The 21,517-nt window shown below is 39.1% G+C and overlaps 1 protein-coding gene across 2 annotated transcripts in view; it reads left to right on the top strand.

Annotated features, from left to right (window-relative positions):
• The first annotated feature begins 10,379 nt into the window (after positions 1–10,379).
• LOC113063462 (mediator of RNA polymerase II transcription subunit 23-like) overlaps positions 10,380–21,517 on the top strand; it is a 33,401-nt gene continuing 22,263 nt past the window's right edge. For both annotated transcript variants that reach the window (XR_003278689.1, XM_026233888.1), the window contains exon 1: positions 10,380–10,549. Coding sequence is in view for 1 of the 2 variants with exons in the window: in XM_026233888.1 (XP_026089673.1) it covers positions 10,421–10,549 (129 nt within the window). In the remaining variant the exon portion in view is untranslated. The remainder of the gene's footprint in view (positions 10,550–21,517) is intronic.

Genomic DNA, 21,517 nt, shown 5'->3' with positions numbered 1-21,517 from the left:
TGCAGGGTCCGTTCTGAAATGAAATGCAAGTTTCTTCCTCTGCTTCTGGCAGGTCTGCAGGTGAATGTGATGGTGAGAAAGAGTTTAATCTACAGTGTGTTCATTGCTCAGTCAATGGCCAGGTGCTCCAGTGTGTTTTCTGAACGTAAGTCTGTTCACCGTTTGAAAACTCCAGCAATAGAGCGAATCAATACAGCCCTGCAGCCATTCTGTTTTTCTGAAGGTCAACCTGTACATTTGAGCCACAATATCCCAATAGGGTTTTATTTTTGTTTCTTACAGGATTAGATCATCATGATAATCTTCACAAATCAACACAAATTAAATGAACATGAATTTTGAAGCCTGCATGTGTTCAGCAGAAGTAAAAACGAACTACAGTGCTGTCACGTGACTTCAACATCAGCCTTTAAGATACAGAGCACTCTTTCAGTCCTTATTTAAAACATTTTCTCTGAAAGTTTGAGCTAGAATAGTGTGATTATGAGCTTATAGAATGACGAGTGAGTAGAAGAATAAGCAACCAAGTAAAAGCTTTAAAAAAACCACAAGGGGTTATAAATGATGTGTGTTTTATCTTAGAGTAAAGTGTGTCAATATCTTGAGCTTATGTTAAAAGAGCAGTTCACTCATAAATGAAAACGGTCTCACTCTCAGATCGTCTGAGATTAGGATGAGTGTGTTTCTTCATCAGGTTTGGAGAAATGTAGCACTGCATCAGTGTCTCATCAATGGATGCTCTGCAGTGAATGGGTGCCGTCAGTCCATCAGTTAACATCTGGAGAAGACAAAAGATGAAACACATCCAGCATTAAGATGTTGAAGTCTCGATGGATCTGTTGAGTAAATGTTCAGCAGATGTTTATTTTTGAGTGAACTCGTCCTTTAACCACAGACCATGATGTAGGCTTGTAAGCGACTTCAGGACGATGTAACCGGAAATGCTAAAATACTTGTTCCCAGGGTTTGGATTTCTGCCTTTCATGGGGTCATCATAAACAGACAGTGTGAATGACCACAGTGATGTGAGGACACACACCCAGCATTGCTGATGAGTCCCTGCATGCCCCCTCACAGAGGAAGACCTGTGTCCGTCCTGACCCCGAGCAGCAGGGGGCGACACTCCCCTGACCATCAGCTCCACTGACACTGATCATGATATGCTGCTGCTCTCCTTGTGATCAGTCTACATGTCCTGCTTTCAAACTGAAACAGAGAGTTGCAACAGAGTATCTCATTGTTTCTTTGATCTTCTTGAATAAAGGAGTCTGATGAATTAAATTCTGATTTCACAGCATCCTCATCTTCATCAGTGAATGGGTGATTATATGTCCCATGTACAGCTGTGACCACCAGTTCAAGCTTTGCTTAAGGCCACATCAAACTATAAATGACACATGGGTAACCTTTAGATTACATTGAGAAGTGCAGACCCAAACTAGACTGATCTACTCTCGACTCGCTGTTGTTCAGCCGCACATTAGTAATCATTCAGCAGACTCTCTCTAGGACACAGTGGTGACTCGAATAAAAACTGGCTTTCAAGACAAACTCAAGCATGCATTTAATAATCAACACAAGAGCTTAAGAAAAAATAATTCATATATTTATGAAAAGGATTCTTTCTAGTTATTATTTTTCTAGTCATTTATTGAGTTTATGGTAACTGAATGTCATTCCTGAGATAGATGGGATGCTATGTGACTTGTTTTATTGACATCTTTCTGCAGTTGAAACACTGATTGATCGATTATGTGATTGATTTCAGTATCTGATGTTCATTCATGTTTATTTGCTGCTATAACTAGTAGTAAAGAGGAAGAGATGTTAGAATCACATGCAGCACATTAAAGAGTGGTAAACCACATATCACATTAAGTTATGCTTTAATGATATTTTGATCATGTGTCAACTGAAAACCGCATAGACTAAAAGATCTCAGTTCATCAACATGGAGATCAGCGGGAGAGATTGTAATTGGTTGGAGATTCAGTGTTTGTCTCGCTGTCTGACTCTTTCCACAGATTCAGTTCATTCTTAATAAATTCCTCTCTGAATGTTGTAAAAGAGGCATCTAGTCAACAGACTGACTGGCACAGTCAGAACCGACATCAGCGGTCTGTCTTTAGTGCTGCCAGTATTTTCTCACTGAATTAATGGTTTAGGCAGTTGCTGTGATTAGTGATGTTGTTTACACTGTCTTGTGAAGGCCAGCAGGACAGCTGATGAAACACAAGCTGCTGTGATCCAGCCGTTAGTGAAGGACAGAGACAGCTGAAGCATGTAATGAGCACAGGACAATTAGATGCTCGCCCAGAGGAACACATTAAAGAGTTTCCCTTCACGAAACAGACAGAGGAGTCTGATTGTGTTGATGATCCTATAGACATCAGATCTCTCTTCTGCTCACCAAGACTCAACTTACTAGATCAAAAATACAGTAGAAACTGAATCTGTGTTAAAGTATTTTACACAGTATGTGTAACCTGTATTTTCAGCATCATTCCTCCAGTCTCCAGTGTCACATGATCTTCAGAAATCAGAATAATATGATGATTTACTGCTCAAGAAACATGAAGATTATTATCAATGTTGAACACAGTTATGCTGCTCAATATTTTTGTGGAAACTGTGATATTTTATATTTTTCAGGATTCACAGATGAACAAAGTTCAAAAGAACAGCTTTTATTTTAAATAGAACTCTTTTGTAACATTATAAATGTCAATTTTGATCGATTTAATGCGTCCTTTCTAAATAAAAGTATATTTCTTTAAAAATGAAATTACTACACAAACTACTACAAACAGTTAATCAATATTAAACAAGTTCACAGCCAGATACTGACACAAATGGATGACTATGTTATTTATATAATATAATGTAATAAAGGTAATTAGTTATGTATCATTTTAGAAAGTTTTAATTTTTGTTTTGGATTGTAACAACCTAGACTTGGCAAAGTAACAAAAAATGTAAATGCTGAAATCATAGATGACTACCAAGCACAAGTCTGGGGAAACTGTTATTAATGCACACCTTTGGGGAAGATTATTATTTAAAGTAACAAGATATTTCCTACCATAGTAGGAAAATACTCCAATACAAATCTGTGCTAAAACACTTATGCATATCCTGGACACATGATGATAAGCTTAAACCACCCCAGGGTTATGGGCACCACAATGTTAAGTTAATAACAGTCAGAGGACCAAGAGAAGTGTAATGTGTGTGCCACACTGAATGTATTGCATCTGTCCAGCAGTTCTTCCTGAGAGTTTTGTTTTCTAGTTACTCTGTGAGCGAGTTTCATTCAGTCTGCTACAGTGCTCTCATCTGATATAAAGTACTGCTCACACTGTTCACAACCACACCAACACACTCTAGCAAAATACAGTGCACTTAAATGAAAGCATGTTCAGATTCTGTATGATAGTTTTCTCATGCCATTACTTTGACAAATGCAATAATTCTGTATCATCCATTTTTAAACAACTGTCTGCACCGCCAGCTAACAGCATGACTGAAACTAGCCATGCTCCGTCATGTTATGATTAAAAGAGGCTGCTTTCTATCCTCTGACATGCTGACAGATGGGTATCCTTTCCAATGTATGCCAAATATTAATAATAGTTATATATTGCACATAATTTGGTAGTAAAACAAGCTTTATTCACGCTTTATTAATCATGAATAAAGATGTATTTTTTGCATGAGAATGTAGGGATGCAACGATTAACTGTGAGCTGCTTGAAAATCGATTCAAATATATGGTATACGGTTGAGATGCTAAACAAATCAAGATTTAGTTTATATGAATGTATGTCTGACAGGAACTTACTGTCTTTAGAAACGTTTAGATGGTAATTTGTTTATATGAAGAAATTTCTTGTATTTGTTACTTATTTAAAATTTCAGTTTAGTTTTTTCATTTACATATATTTGGAGTGTAATGGTTACTGTTCTGAATTGAAGCAGTCTTGATGATGTGGCCGTATTTCCCTTACTTCATGATTAAAGTTAATGAACAAAACTATTTCAGACTGCTCATGATTACTAACATTTTAAAGCTTTCCTGGAAGCATTGTAAATGTGTAAGAATGTGTCAATGCGGTGGTGTGCAGTATAAACGGTCCACCAATGTTTTTTAAATGGTTTGTGAAACAGAACACATTATTATGTGATAAATGTTTAAACAGTTATATGCTACACTGTAGTCACATGACCTCACTACAGTACGCTTCATTCAGCCAGTGGCAGCTAGTCTCATGGATATCTTGGAAATTAAATTGATACTTTGCAGAAGCGTAACAGTACACAAACAGTTAATACCAAAACGTTTTTAACTTCTGTGTGTACTTTCAGTTACAGCCTGTGTTTTTGTCGTCTGTCTGTACTCTGTGTTTTTCATCCGCCTGTACTCTGTGTGTTTTCTGTGAGTACTTTGTGTGTTTGTTATCTGTCTGTACAATGTGTGTTTGTCGTCCGCCTGTACTCGGTGTATTTGTCGTCTGTCTGTACTCTGTGTGTCGTCCGCCTGTACTCTGTGTGTTTGTCATCTACCTGTACTCTGTGTGTTTGTCTGTCTGTACTCTGTGTGTTTGTCTGTCTGTACTCTGTGTGTTTGTCGTCCACCTGTACTCTGTGTGTTTGTCGTCTGTCTGTACTCTGTGTGTTTGTCATCCGCCTGTACTCTGTGTTTGTCATCCGCCTGTACTCTGTGTGTTTGTCGTCCGCCTGAACTCTGTGTGTTTGTCATCCGCCTGAACTCTGTGTGTTTTTCGTCCGCCTGTACTCGGTGTATTTGTCGTCTGTCTGTACTCTGTGTGTCGTCTGCCTGTACTCAGTGTGTTTGTCATCCGCCTGTACTCAGTGTGTTTGTCGTCCGCCTGTACTCTGTGTGTTTGTCATCCGCCTGTACTCTGTGTTTGTAGTCCGCCTGTACTCTGTGTTTGTCGTCCGCCTGTACTCTGTGTGTTTGTCATCCGCCTGTAATCTGTGTGTATGTCGTCCGCCTGTACTCTGTGTGTTTGTCATCCGCCTGTACTCTGTGTGTTTGTCATCCGCCTGTACTCTGTGTTTGTCGTCCGCCTGTACTCTGTGTGTCGTCTGCCTGTACTCTGTGTGTTTGTCATCCGCCTGTACTCTGTGTGTCGTCTGCCTGTACTCTGTGTGTTTGTCGTCCGCCTGTACTCTGTGTGTCGTCTGCCTGTACTCTGTGTGTTTGTCATCCGCCTGTACTCAGTGTTTGTCATCCGCCTGTACTCAGTGTGTTTGTCGTCCGCCTGTACTCTGTGTGTTTGTCATCCGCCTATACTTTGTGTTTGTAGTCCGCCTGTACTCTGTGTGTTTGTCGTCCGCCTGTACTCTGTGTGTTTGTCGTCCGCCTGTACTCTGTGTGTTTGTCGTCCACCTGTACTCTGTGTGTTTGTCGTCTGTCTGTACTCTGTGTGTTTGTCATCCGCCTGTACTCTGTGTTTGTCGTCCGCCTGTACTCTGTGTGTTTGTCATTCACCTGTACTCTGTGTTTGTAGTCCGCCTGTACTCTGTGTGTATGTCGTCCACCTGTACTCTGTGTGTTCGTCGTCCGCCTGTACTCTGTGTGTTTGTCGTCCGCCTGTACTCTGTGTGTTTGTCGTCTGTCTGTACTCTGTGTGTTTGTCGTCCGCCTGTACTCTGTGTGTTTGTCGTCTGTCTGTACTCTGTGTGTTTGTCGTCCGCCTGTACTCTGTGTGTTTGTCGTCCGCCTGTACGCCTATACTCCGCCTGTACTCTGTGTGTTTGTCGTCCGCCTGTACTCTGTGTTTGTCGTCCGCCTGTACTCTGTGTGTTTGTCATCTGCCTGTACTCTGTGTGTTTGTTGTCTGTCTGTACTCTGTGTGTTTGTTGTCTGTCTGTCTGTGTGTTTGTGTGGACAGTGTTGAGAGTACTGCTCTGAGGTTGATCACGGCTCTGGTGAGTTCAGAGGTTAATCCGCAGTTCACACGCTTCCTCAATGACCCTAAAACAGTGCTGTCTGCCGAGTCAGAGGAGCTGAACCGAGCGCTGATCCTCACGCTGGCTCGAGCTACACACATCATGGGTATTTCACACCATTAACACATTACACATTACACAACTGATCCGAAGTTTAGCTTGCTCACATAGCACAAATTTTTACATAAAGTGCTGGCATTCATTTATTTCCATTGTGCATGCAGCGTGCTTAAAATAGCTTCTGATAATATAACTGTTCAAAATCTATCCTAACTAATGTGCCAAATCCGCCCATCTGTGTGTGTGGTGCAGATTTCTTCACTGGCTCGGACTCTGTTCAGGGCACCTGGTGTAAGGACATCCTGCAGACCATCATGAACTTCACACCTCATAACTGGGCCTTTCACACTCTCAGCTGTTTCCTGCTCCGCTGCAGGTACTCTGTCTCTCTCTCTCTCTCTCACACACACACACTCATAACAGTAAAGTGTTTCTCACACCTATGGGTAAAAACTTGAGACTTTATCTGGCTTGAGATCTTGCAGTCTCAATGTAATTTCATGAAGGACATGCAACTGCTATTAATAAACAATGAGTAGACAACAGCACTTTGACTGCAATTGTACAGTGGGTAACCTGCTAATGACAAAATTTAAGCCTATGCATTAAATCCTTTATTAGTATCAGAGCTGTCAGTAGATTATAATAATAATTCATTATAATAAAAATTCCTTACATTTATATAGCGCTTTTCTAGGCACTCTAAGCACTTATTATATTGTGGTGATGATTATTCTAGCACAATAATTGCAATTGAATTAATGTCACACACCATGTATCCTGTCTTAGTAATTATTATAGATTACCAAGTAAACCATCAAATTGGAACTGTAATAATTATATTAAAAATATTTCAATATTTTTTTTGCCAAAACTGACAGAGCACAATTAATTTTGATGCATGTAAACTCTCATTAGTTGGCAATTAATTTCACGCTGGATGGATGGATGATTTTGAATGACTTGCATGCATTAATTCTGACAGCCCTATTTAGTATATTTATTTATCTATAGTATATTTGGGGCTTTAGAGGCACTGTGGTTAAGAAATTCAACTCTGAAACTGGCTCTATTTTCTTTATACCCAATCTCATTTCTCACGATTTTTGGATCTGTAACATGGTTCAGAAATGGAGTGCTTCTGGAATCTTCTGCTGTTTAAAAGCTTTCTGAATAGGGAACATGAGGACTTGGTTTATGTTGGGATTATGTAATCACTGCTTTATAGTGCTTACTTATGCTGCATTCCATTGACTTTGCAGAAATCATATGCTCCCAGAGACAAATGTATAAACAACACAGTAAAGGATCCTCTGTTAAACAGATGTTTGTTAGCACTGAATAGCCTCATTTATCCTCTCCAATTTGTTTGCAAAGAGTCTGTTTGCGATTGAAGACTTGAAGAGCTAATAAATGTGTTGTCACTTTGTTTCCCTATGAGTTTCCATCTGAGCATTGGTTTTTGAACACTTTTTTGGTTGGAACTTGGAAGTCAGAGATACCAAGAATAAAGGAATGTGCCACATCCTTATCAATGATGCTTAACACCAAGAACGTTCCACAGCAAAACTATAACGACACAGATGAACAATATCTTAGGAATCACTTTCAGCATGATGAGCAATAAAAACATTAACAGCCAACTTTAAAGAGCTGGAGCATTTAAAGCTGCAGAGCAAACTTATAATAACACAATGTTATGTCTGTGATGTGGACCCTAATATAGTTATATGTTATATAGATGTCTATTCAGTTCTTGGTGTGCCTTTAATCAGATTCATAACTTCACGTCTCTCTTGTTTTAATTTCCCAGGCATTCTTCATGCAGAGTAATGTTTTTGGAATTTGGAAGCAGTCTAAAATTATACCTTTATTGAAAGATGATAGATTAGGTCTAACTGAATCAAATTGTAGACCAATTAATATTCTACCTATATTGAGCAAAATATTAAAAAAGTTACCTTTTAATCAAATGATGCAGTACTTTGTATCAAATAATTTGCTCTCCAATTCACAGCATGCTTATAAGCCGGGACACTCCACTAACACTGCATTGGTACAAATGGTAGACCAGTGGCTAACTTTTATGGATGACAAAAATCTTGTGGGTGCTGTTCTGCTGGATTTCACAGCAGCTTTTGATGTTATTGACCATGACATTTTACTGTCTAAGCTTAAAGGCTATGGGTTTTCACATCAGTCCGTGTCCTTGATATGCAGTTATCTCTCTGGTAGAAGTCAGCGGGTATTTTTCAACGGGAGCTTTTCTGATTGTAAGCAGTTGTCATGTGGTATTCCTCAGGGCAGCTGTTTGGGTCCATTGTTGTTTTCTGTGTTTGTCAATGATTTGTCACATGCTGTTTCAAGAGCAGATGTTGTACTGTATGCAGATGATGCTACAATGTTTTATGCATCACCTACAATAACTGACATAAGTTGTACCTTGCAGAATGAACTTAATGCCATTACAAATTGGGTAAAACTTAATAAATTAGCTCTCAATATATCTAAAACTAAATGTATAGTCTTTGGTACTAAATGTATGCTTGGTAAGCAACTTAAATCTAATTATTGATACATCTGTGGTAGAGCAGGTGAGTCAGACTCAAACTCTTGGGTGTGAAGCTGGATAGTCAGCTCTCTTGGGCTGATCAGATTGACCACATTGTGTCTAAAATGGCCAAAGGCATTGCTTTTTCCCGGAGATGTTCAGTATGTTGTCCACCATTAATTAGGAAAACAGTTGTCTAACCTTTAGTTCTGTCACATCTGGGGTACTGCCCAGTAATTTGGTCCAGTGCTGCACAGGGACATCTGAAAAAATTACAAATCGTTCAGAACAGAGCCGCAAGAGTAGCCCTTGGTTGCTCTTTTCGCTCTAGTGTGGATAAAATGCAAACCTGTTTGGGCTGGCTAAAGGTGGAGGACAAACTTAATATAAGTGTTCTCTGTTATATGCACAATGCTCTATTTAAAAACAATCCAAAATCTTTCACAGATAAATTGGTTTTTAGTGGGTATTGTCACGAACATGTTACACATCAGGTGAGCTCAGGTGTGTTAGTGGTTCCATCTGCAAGGTCCAATTGTATGACAAGAACAGTTTTAGTTAGATCGTCATCTGCTTGGAATAAACTGGACTTAAGAACAAGGCATATATCCAACATATGTAATTTTAAGAAGACTTTAAAACAGATTATTATTAATAATATTACACTTGTTAATTTGTGACTGTTATAGGTACTGACATTCTCAAATGTTGTATGTGTGTGAATGTGTATATGTGGATAAATGTATACATGTGGTTATGTTATGTAAGTTTTTTCATGTATGTTATATTTGTGTATTTTAACTGTACATACGTTTCAGCACTTTTATGTGCCCCAGGAAGACTAGCAACCACATTGTGGAAGCTAATGGGGATCCAAATAAATAAACAAAATAAATAAATAAACTAAACAAGATGCATGGCTTACACACTCCTCTCACACAGAAACAGAGACAGCGAGAGCATATAGCTCTGTTGGTTGTGTTTCAAAGGCCTAAAATCAGTTGTGTTAAACGGCAGTGCTTGAAAACATGTGCAAACATGAAGTTTTTATGACCACATGCACAGCAACACGATGCTGTTATTCATGTTTCTGCCTGCATCCTCGTGTAACGCATGTAAGACTGCTCTCATTCAAATGATGAAGCTATCGCCTTAAACAACGTATTTTGCGTCCCCACAAAATAAACTATAGAGCATAGTATGAAACAATAGGCTTTTAATTTTTTTTTTAATTCGTCCATCTGGTACATATCGTCATATCGCTGAGCCCTAACAAGTATCCTCATTCCAACTTAGTGAACCATCAAAATCCGTCAAAAGTGAAATAATGCTCAAGCTGTAGTTTGGCTGTCCTTCCCAAATTTCTCTGTAAAGATCGATTTGTGTTTTATATAGTGAACCCAGATGTAAATGCAATTATGAACAGCTCATTATTAAATGGGGGAGTTCCAGCACACTTAAAATATGCAGTTGTGAAAACTTTACCTAAAAAAGCACATCTTGACCTTGCTGTGTATTGGCCTATTTTAGACACTCAAAGTTGTATTGTCAGTTACAGCAGTTATCCGTATTGATTACTTTCGTCTGGCTTTAGACAGAATCAACTCTGTTAAAGGTTTACTGGTGTTACAAATGTCCTTTCTCTGTGTAGCCAAGTGAAGAAATTTAACAAAACGTAACGTTGAGCATAAATTGGTTGCGGGTCCTTTAAGAAACTGTGTTGAGAGCAATGAGAGTTTGATCTTTTCTAGCCAATCATCGTCCCCATTGGAGAGTACGTTAGCTGGACGTAGGATTCGTAGGTTGCGGAGGTTGGTGTTGAGTGAGGATAGTATGGATGAGGACGAATGTAATGAGGCTAATTCCCAAAGGAAGCGGGGTCTAAGTCATGACAGCGAGTCAGAAGACGCGAGTGAACGAGTGGTGAGGAGGAAAATGGATCAGGACGAATGGAAAGTGCTGGTAAAGTTCAAAGAGGGTCATGATATTAAGTCAGTAGGGCCTGTTGCTCTCACAAAGTTTTTGCGCGAAAAGGTGGGAGAGATTGCCAGAGCTAGAGTGCATTCTGACGGTGATTTGATGATAGTGTGTAAAGACGTGGGCCAGCAATTGAAAGCATTAAAGCTAAAAAATGTTTGCAAAAAAGAAGTTTTGGAGGTGAAGAAAAGAATGGCGACAGGAGAGGTGTGTAGGGGAGTAATCTATGGTATTCCCGCAGACGAGGATTTGGGAAAGCTGAAGGATAGCATTGAGGGAGGACATGCAATTAGCATGAAGAGACTTAAAGCATGGAGATTTGGCGAGAAGGTTGATAGTCTATCAGTAATGGTGGATTTTAAAGGGGAAAAGTTGCCTAAATATGTCACTGTGGGATATCTGAACTATAATGTAAGGATGTATGTGCCCCCTCCATTGCGGTGTTTCAAATGCCAGAAATATGGTCACATAGCTGCTTACTGTAAAGGCACACAAACATGTGGGCGCTGTGGAGGAGAACATATCTATGGTGCATGTGGAACTGGGGTGCAAGAAAAGTGTGTCAACTGTGGAGGATCGCATAGTGTTGGGTATAGGGAGTGTGAAGCCAGAAAGAGAGCAGTTGAAATCCAGCATGCTAGGGCTGAAGGAAAGTTGTCTTATGCCGAGGCAGCTAAGAGAGGTCAAGCTGAACCAAAGTTAGTGAGACTGGCAATAAGAGCTGGAAAACCCTTGGTTGATGATGAGGAACTCCTGGTTATTAAAAAGAGAGAATTTATGTGCTTTATTGCGGAAGTTATAAACTGTACGTCACAAGCAAAACACAGATCTGAGAAGACAGCCATTGTGGTTAAAAGTGCAAATAGGTATCTGGGTATTAAAGATATTACGTGGGAAAGTATTTATGAAGAACTTCAGAACAGAGATAAATCTGAGAAGCCAGCATCCTTATCACAGCCGTCTTCACAGTTGTCTGCGTCGAGTTTACAAGCTAAAACTTAAGAGAAAAAAAAAAAAAACATTTTCTTTATACAGTGGAATGCTAGAAGCTTGGTGGCAAATGGGCAAGAACTCAAGAGGTTTATATTCGAGTTAGAGACTAAACCTGAGATTATTTGCGTTGTTGAGACATGGTTGAAACCTCATATGAATTTTGTTTTAAATGGGTATGTGTGTGAGCGAAATGATAGGAGTGATAGTAGTGGGGGTGGGTGTGCTACTTTTATTAAGGTGGGGGTTCCCTACAGAGTTTTAGGTAAGGGTGAAGGATTAGAGTATTTAGTCACTGAGGTTTGGTGTGATAATGGTAGTTTAAATGTTGTAAATTTTTATAATCCCTGTAAAAGACTTGATATTGAAGCACTAGAGTTGGTTGAAGGGCAAGAAGGTGGCAAAATATTATGGCTAGGAGATTTTAACGCACATAGTTCCCTGTGGGGAGGGGATAAAACGGATCACAATGGCTTGGTTTTAGAAGAGCTTATGGATAGGAAAGGGTTGGTTTGTTTAAATGATGGGTCACCTACTCGTATTGGGATGAGGGTGCAGTCTGTATTAGATCTGACTTTGGTTTCTCAGTCTCTTGCAGGTCAAATAATATGGGAAGTCTATAGTGAGTCAACAATTGGAAGTGACCACTATCCGATTATGTGTAGGTTGGGTAGCAGGAGCTGCAATATGAACCAGTGTTTCTCTGAAAGATGGAATTTCAATAAAGCTGACTGGACAATGTTTACATTTATAAGTGATAGGAATATGGGTCAAGTTGAGGTGATAGATGATGTGGATGAATTTACAGAGAATGTTAGTATAGCTATGGTGGAGGCTGCAAAAGCTTCTATTTTTGAGTCAAGGCCTGGAAGTAAGAAGCGGAAATTGGTACCCTGGTGGACAGATGAATGCACACAAATAATAAGCAGTAGAAATAAAGCTTTTAAAGATTTTAAAAATAGCTTAAGCTTCCAAAAGTATATGGAATATAAAAGAGAGCAGGCTAAGGTAAGGAAAGTAATTAGGAAAGTTAAAAAGGATTACTGGACAAAGTATTGTAACACTATAGGAAGACAAACCTCCGTAAATGAAGTATGGAGAGTTGTGAAAAAAATGAGTGGGGTGCGGCAATCTTGGAGCTATCCAGTCCTTAAGAATGGTGACACTGTGGCAGTGAAGGATGAAGAGAAAGCAGCATTAATGGTCAAAACTATAGCTAATGTTCATAGTAGTCTCAATTTAACTGATGATGAAAGACATAAAAGAGCAGCAACAAAAAGACAGTATCAATATCTTTTAGAAAATGTAGAGGATCAAAATGATAGCTTGAACGCAAGTTTTTCAGTGAATGAATTAAAAAAGGCTATAAACAAGACGAAGGTAACAGCTACGGGAAAAGATAGAATAAGTTATGCAATGTTGAAACATCTTAGTAACGAGGCTCTTAATACTGTGTTGGAATTATTTAATAAGGTGTGGGAGCAAGGGAAAATTCCAAAGAACTGGAAGATGGCTGTTATTATTCCAATTAGAAAGCCGGGGAAAGATCCTACTATGGCTTCAAGTTATAGGCCAATTGCTTTGTCATCCCACCTGGGTAAGGTAATGGAGAGAATGATTGTGGAGAGAATGACTTTTTATGTTGAGTCCCGGAATTTGATAACGCCGTTCCAAAGCGGCTTCAGGAAAGGAAGGTCAACGATGGACCCAGTTATTAAAATGGAGAGTGATATAAGGAAAGCCCAAGTGTGTAAAGAAGTAGTTGCTGCTATATTTTTTGATGTGGAAAAGGCGTATGATATGCTTTGGAAGGATGGTGTGTTAATTAAAATACGAAGGCTTGGAATAGACGGGAAAATGTATTACTGGATTAAGGACTTTTTAAATAATAGACAAATTCAGGTGAGGATAAACAGTAGCTTCTCTGATTGTCTATTTGTGGAAAATGGTGTACCCCAAGGAAGTGTTATTTCACCAATTCTATTCTCTATTATGATAAATGATATATATGATACACTTGATTATAGCATAGGCAAATCATTGTTTGCAGATGACGGCGCTCTTTGGAAAAGGGGTAAAAATGTTCAAATCACTGTTAAAAACTTGCAAAAAGCTATCGACTCTGTTGAAGAATGGGCTGGGAAATGGGGATTCAGGTTCTCTGTTGAGAAAACTAAGGTAGTATTCTTCTCATTTAAAAAAATTGAAGAAAGTTTTAAATTCCAGTTGTATGGTAGAGATTTAAAAAGAGTAAATTGTATGAGATTTTTAGGTATGCATTTTGATTCTAAGCTTACATGGCATAATCATATTGAAAATATTGTTGACAAATGTAAAAAAGTCATTAACATAATTAGGTGCTTGTGCAATAAGGAGTGGGGAGCAGATATGACTTCAATGAAAAGATTATATGTTGGATTAATTAGGTCTATTGTTGACTACGGGTGCATGGCTTATGGGTCTGCTGCAAAGTCTGAATTAAAGAAGCTTGATGTTATTCAGGGTTCGGCCCTTAGGATATGTTCAGGAGTAATGAGAACCTCCCCTATATCAGCGCTTCAGGTTGAAGTAGGTGAAATGCCATTTGAGTTGAGGCGACTGCAAATGTCATTGTCGTATTATGTTCAATTAAAAGGACATATTGAAGACCATCCCACTAAAAGTGTCCTCATCTTAACATGGGAGCAGGAAAAAAGTAAAAGAGAGTCGTTTAGTGCAAGTATTCATGAAAAGGTAAAGCAAGCAGCTTTAGAAAATTATGAATTTAGTCCATCTGTAGTCTATTCACCGCACCCACCGTGGATGCTACTGGTACCGGACACTGATGTAACCTTGCATGAAAAGTTAAAAAATTATAAGGGATATAGTGGACAAATGGCTATGAGGTATGTAGATAACTATTATGGGTACGTGCAAATCTTTACTGATGGATCAAAACAACCAGATACAGGGAAAGTGGCAATCGCATATGTGATACCAGAGTTTGATATTAAGTTTTCTGCAAGAGTTTCGGATCACCTATCAGTGTACACAGCAGAGCTAATAGCAATTGTAATGGCGTTGCAGTGGGTAGAGCAAATGAAACCACTAAGAGTAGTTGTATGTTCAGATTCGTTGTCAGCCTTAGAAAATTTTAAATCAGGTAACTCAAATGAAAGGTATGATATTGTGTGTGAGATATTGACTTTGATTCATAGTATTCAAAATGGGGGGACGCATGTAAAGTTTGTGTGGGTTCCGGCTCATGTAGGTATGGTTGGTAATGAGTTGGCAGACAAGTTTGCTAAACAGGCTTTGAAAGCAACAAATGTGTCTATTCAGTGTAAAATATCAAAGGCAGAGGCTAAGTCAATGATTAAAAAACATGTTAAAAAGTTATGGCAAGATAAATGGGATAGGGGAGATAAAGGGAGGGGCTTTTACAGTGTAAACCCTGAGGTTGGTCAGGGCCGTTTGATAAGAAGATGTCGAAGAGAAGAGGCAATTTTTACAAGAATGAGAATAGGACACACTGGACTGAACAAAACATTGCAGATGATAGGAAAGCATAATTCAGGAAATTGTGGGAGCTGTAATGTGCCAGAAACAGTGGAACATGTCTTTATGATTTGTAGGAAATTTAATAGAGAAAGGTCTTTAATTAAAAGGAAAATAGAGGATAGTGGGGAAAGTTTTAACTTTAGAAATATTTTGTCTAAGGCTTCCGATCATAAAGTAATAAAGTATATGTTTGAATTTTTAAAGAACACCGGACTCATTGATAGAATATAGGGAAGTTATTTATTTGAAAGGAAATTTAGACAGATGGATTACTATAAGGTTTTTTTTTTTTTTTTTTTTTTTATGTGGCTTGCAGGCTACATTATTTTCAAAGATATAAACCATAGTGGTGATTAGGCACAATTTAACTGGAGGGTGGCGGTAGTGCGCTAAGTTAGTCCGCATCCGCCGTTAAACAACCAAAAAAGAAGAAGAAGAAGAAGAAACTGTGTTTGCAACACTTGCTTTGCGGCACTCCCGCATGTATCGCATGTGAACGTTTTTCAGAGTGAGCAGAGCAACATAAGCAAACGGGTGCTCAAGTTTGGTGCCATTATCTTGATTTTGGCAAGGTAAATGTACATTCTTGCAGGAGTTGTGAACAAATTGCATAAAGTGTGTATATGAACATAGTATGCTACTCATGAATGTTTCATGGATCGCATTTTAGGACGTTTATGGATTTGCATGTGTGAGGTGGATCGGTTTGATCACATTTTGGGACACGTGCAAAGACTGGGTATGTACAGTGAATGTTACTGAAGTTTTATTTTCCTTATTTAAAGCCAGTGTATTTTCCTGTCGTTGAATCTGTTTACATGGAATGTTGGAATTCATGTTAGCAACAATTATGAGTGTATCTAAAACATATCATACTTTGATAAAATTATTAGAATGTATTAAAAGATTGTGTTTTTTGGTACTCATGTATTTCATGAAAACGGTGGAGTTTACTGGTGGGCTAATGTGCTGTTATTGTTATTCAATATTAGGCTCTACCGTATTTCATTTTATTTTATTTTACTCCATTTCATTTCACTCAAGGGTGATTCAGAAATACAAAAATTACCCATATTTGTACTCTGAACTTTTAAAGTTTGAGACTATTTCTGGATTGTATTTCTCACATTTTGAAATCAGTGCTTGATCTTTTGTTTTTTTGTCAAATAAGCACAACAGAGTCCTAAGATTTACTTTATTTTATGATTGTTTTTCATCAGTACTTACTCCCATCGATCGCTGTCCTTCTGAGAGACAGCTGTCAGAATAAAACCCATAAAATATACTTTTTTTTGTATTGTGTGGCGTTTCCTTATAATCCATAGGCCACATTTTGGTACCAGGAGTGGGGTATCTGACTGTTGGGAGTCTATAGTTTTTTTATGTCTTGAAATACGGTAGAGCTGAAGATAGGTGCTTGTGGAACACGGAGTGAAGGCAAACTTTCTCGGTGCGGTTGTCCAGCGAACAGACGTCAGCCGGCTGGAGGTGACAGTACTGCTAAGCGAGAGGAAGAAGAGTGCCTTATCCATTGTGGTCTGCATCGTGCTTTCCGAGGAGACACCTATCAAGAGACTGTCTAAAAAGGAAGTGGGGTGTATTCTATGAGGAGCTGAGAACATATCCTTTGACTCCCAAATAATAACAAACTGATTAAGAGACTATTTTTGTCCAAAGCAACTGTTTCCATTTTGTTAAACTGAAGAAAATTGTATACTGCAACAATGTCACAATCAGATGATGTTGCTCCACTTTTAACAGTTGATGAGTATGGTGATGAACAGGGTGCAAGTAGTGGTAGGCATGACATGTACGTACAAATTCAAGAACTTAATAGAAAGCATGAGGAAACTATGGCAGCAATTGCTAACTTAAGTAGAGAGCCAACCAGGTCTTACATTTATGTACCAAGAGAACGTCACATACAACCATTCAGTGGTGATTTGAACAAAGATGGGAGATATGTTGACGAGTTTATTGAAGAGGTAGAGAGGGTGATGCATGCTAGAAGTCAGACTATGGAAGACCAGTTAGACTTTGTCCTCTCACTTCTTAAAGGGGCAGCTTTAGAGGAGGTCAGATTGCGAATGGGGAATGATGCAAAACATCCATGTGACATTTTTGAATATCTGAGAGAAGCTTTCAGAGAAAAGCGCAGTGTATCTCAGCTATTGCAAACATTCTATAGCCGTAAACAATTAGAAGGGGAGGATATTCGTGCCTACTCCCATGCACTGTCCCAGATTCTGAACTCTATTCAGAAACAATCAGCAAATGCTGTTGCAAATGCGAGCATGGCAATTCGAGATCAATTTATTGAGGGCATTAGAGACGCTAGCCTTAGGAGAGACCTTCGAAAGCTGGTTAGAGACAAGCCAGAGTCAACACTTATTGAAGTGCGAGATGAAGCTCTCACGTGGTCTTTAGAAGATCCCAAGCCTCGTGTCCCAAAAGTAATCAGCAATCATAGTGTTGTGTCTGAGACCGTTGAAGCCCAATGTGCTGCTGTTGCACCTGAATCAAAAACAGTTAGTCTTGAAGAAGTTTTGAAAATTGTAGCAGAACAAGGAAGAGCTATAGGAGAGCTAACCCAAGCTGTGGAGAAACTCACCACAAAGTGCTTCAAGTCAGAGCCTGTAACCCAAAGCAACCCCAATGTGCAGCCAAGGTTTACAGATGATGGGCAGCCAATTTGTTTCCGGTGTAATGGTGTAGGACACATCGCTAAGAGGTGCATGAGAAGAAACAAACAGGCTGTTACAGACCAAGCTACTAGCTCTGGGCCCCAGGGAAACACCCGCCCTCGGTTGCTGTGAGCCAAGCAATGCGAGGGCAGTCAGTTGGCTCAACTAGTGTAGATACTAGTTGTGATAGACTACTTGAACGTGCTGTTGGAAAATGTCCTATTGCTAATCTCAAAATAAATGGGGTGAGTGCCACTTGTCTGCTGGATACAGGAAGTCAAGTCAGCACTATTTCTGAGAGTTTTTTTCAGGGAACACCTGTGTGGTGAGGATAAAGATATGCTCTCAACATCAGGATGGCTGAAAATAACTGCGGCCAATGGTTTGGACATACCTTATCTCGGTTACCTTGAGTTGAAAGTTGAAACCATGGGTATTGTCCTCTCTGAATGCGGCTTCCTTGTAGTCAGAGACACACTGAACTCCCCTCTTGTACCAGCACTAATTGGCATGAATATTATCAGCAGATGCAGACAACTGGTACATGCAGAGTTTGACACCACCCTTGGTGGGAAATTGCAGTCTAATTGGAGAGAGGCATTTCAACAACTGCACCATGCAAGTAGCCAAGAGAGAAGGACAGCTGTTTGTCTAGCTGGAAAAGACATGGTACACATACCTGCTTCTTCAGTTGCGACTGTGCTGGCTAAACGCACAAAACATATGTCACATGATGACTCATTTGACTACCTACTAGAGCCACTGAATATACCATTACCAGGTGGATTAATTGTTGTTCCCTGTCTGGTGGCCGCAGGGAAACAGTTGTTTCCTGTGCAAGTGGTGAATCTTTCCCCAGAAGACATCTGGTTGCGGGCCCGAACCAGGCTTGGGACTGTAACTCACATTGAGAGTTTGAAATTGAATGAGACATGTGAGGTTAAGTTCCAACGTATTTCAGCTGATACTGAGGAAATAACTGTTAACACCAAAAGTGATCAGGTATTGGAGAACAGCTCAAAAGAGTTCCTCAGTAAGCTCCATATCGGTGGTACCCTTGAGCAGCAAACAGAGCTGAGTAATTTGTTGATGCAGTATTCTGATGTGTTCGCACTTGAGGATGAAGATCTTGGTTTCACTGATAAGGTGCAACATGAGATCCATGTAACCGATGATATTTCAGTGACACAGCCTTACAGGCGTATACCACCCACACAGTACAAGGAAGTTAGAGAACATATCAGTAAGCTTCTCAAGAAAGGAGTGATCCGAGAAAGTAACAGTGCTTTTGCTTCACCTATTGTACTGGTAAGAAAAACGGATGGTAGCCTCAGGCTATGCGTTGACTATAGACAGCTCAACTCTAAGACACAACGAGATGCATTCCCTTTACCTAGGATCGATGAGAGTTTTGATGCACTTCAGGGAGCAACATTTTTCTCTTCGATTGACCTGGCGAGTGGATATCATCAGGCTGCCGTTCATGAGCGTGACAGACATAAGACAGCCTTTACAACTCCATTTGGAATTTTTGAGTACTGCCGTATGCCTTTTGGGGTTTGTAATGGCCCATCAACATTTCAACGTCTTATGCAGACTACAATGGGTGATCTTATTTTCCAAATCATGTTAGTGTATCTGGATGACATACTAGTGTATGCACCCACTTTCGCAGAGCACTTACAGAGGTCGGAAACAGTCTTTAAGAGGTTAAAGGAAACGGGTCTCAAAGTCAAGCCTGGGAAGTGCCACTTCCTGCAGCCAGTGTTAATTTTGACACGAAATTTTAATTTAGTTTTAGTCTTAGTCTTTTGACTATAATTCTTTTTAGTTTTAGTCAAGTTTTAGTCATCTGATTTGTTTTAATTTTAGTCTTATTTTAGTCGACTAAAATTGCTTGGTATTTTAGTCGACTAAAATTGCTTGGTATTTTAGTCGACTAAAATAAGACTAAAATCAATAACAGATTTACTAGACAATTTTTTACAGCTGGTATAGGAAACAAACTTAACCAAAATATATAAAACACAAATTCAACTTTATTTCAACACAACTGTGTCTTTATTTCGATTCAAAAGCTTTTATGCAGCAACAAACACTGTCATGATAATGTAAACAATAACTAGCTGCCAATTGACCATCAATAAAAGAAAAATAACGTTAGGTCCAGGACCTTAAAGCTTACAGCTGAGCTGAACAATAAGTGCATACATTTAAAGTAAATATTTAATAAGTTGGCAGCTAGGTGGATAAAAAAAGTAACAAGATTTTATAAGGTATTCATTTGTCTAGCAATATTGTATGTTTTAAATACTACAATATTGCTAGATTTGTATGTATAATGATAGGATGTGAACATTCATGTTTCACATGACTAATATAGAAACATTTGTGATATTGTCAACAAGTAGAACATTATAAAATATACTAAACATTAGTATTAATCAAATGTATTTATCATGATATTACGTATTAGTATTGTGCTCGCATCTAATTTGAAGAAGGGGCTATTTTACAGTACTTTTCAGTTCGTAATATTTAATGCTACAACATCTACGCACTGCACTATTCCAATTTTGCTTAGCTCAATAAACAAAAGAACATCGTTGTGAAATTACATTTGAGAAAATGTCCGGGTGGCTCGTCTGTAAATGTCTTTTCAAATTGGTTGTGTTCTTGCCACGAATGAGCGCTCTGCGTGCTTTACACTTTGTTTTGTTTTGTTCGTCGTCAAACGTGAAGTGAGCTGTGGACATTTTGTCGCTCTTTTAGACAGTAGGGACTTTAAGCAACAGCTGCGAATGGAACGGCTACAGCGACCGGAAGTTTGCCGTCACACCGCTGTAGCCAAGAACGTAAAAGTCACTAAGCAACGGTAAAACAGAACAGCGCAACGCAGCATTAATTCATTTATTGAGATCCAAAAAAATATATAATTTAAAAAAGCAAGAGAATGATTGCTTTTGGCGTTAAATGACAATCTTTTGTCAGAAGAGGAGTTTTTAATATTGTATGATGTAAATAAGTCTAAAAACATAACATTTATTTACCTAACCTTTCACGTTGTAGCGACTCTGGCAAATCAGCTGTTCTCCCGTAGTAGACCGTTAAATTAGAACGTCACAAAGTAGCAGTTAAATTCGCGCAGGCGCAATACAACGCCAGAATGGCGTTGCCGTTCCACCAGAGGCTGTTGCTTAAAGTCCCTATCACCTCTTCGAATGCCGACTTCCTGGGAGCTCATAAAAACTGAAAACCTTCGCTTCACGTCTCAATAAGTCAGGCTCTGATTGGTTCTCTTCTCTCATGCAGTCTGTTCTGTTTTGCCGGTTCTTTTGCTCATTCCTCGCATCTCTCCCGTCTGCTGATTTGATTTTCGTCACAGTCTATTTTCGTCTCGTCCTTTATTCGTTGACGATAATGTCAATCAATTTAGTCATAGTTTTAGTCTCCATCAGTGCCTTCTATTTTAGTTTTCGTTTCGTTTTCGTCGGCAAAAATATATTCGTGACGAAAATAATGACGAAAATATTTAGTCAACGAAATTAACACTGCCTGCAGCAGGAAGTAATCTTTTTAGGTCATCAAGTGTCAGCTCAAGGAATTGCTACAGATCCAGGGAAAATTGAGGCAGTAAAGGAATGGAAAGTCCCCAACACAGTAAAGGAACTGCGCTCGTTCTTAGGATTCTGTAGTTACTACAGAAAGTTCATAGAGGGTTTTTCGAGAATTGCTGGTC

The sequence above is a fragment of the Carassius auratus genome, chromosome 45 (assembly GCF_003368295.1).
Source record: "Carassius auratus strain Wakin chromosome 45, ASM336829v1, whole genome shotgun sequence".
Taxonomy (NCBI): domain Eukaryota; kingdom Metazoa; phylum Chordata; class Actinopteri; order Cypriniformes; family Cyprinidae; genus Carassius; species Carassius auratus.
The sequence above is the reverse complement of the archived record's forward strand: the minus strand, read 5'-3'. Positions and strand labels throughout refer to the sequence as shown.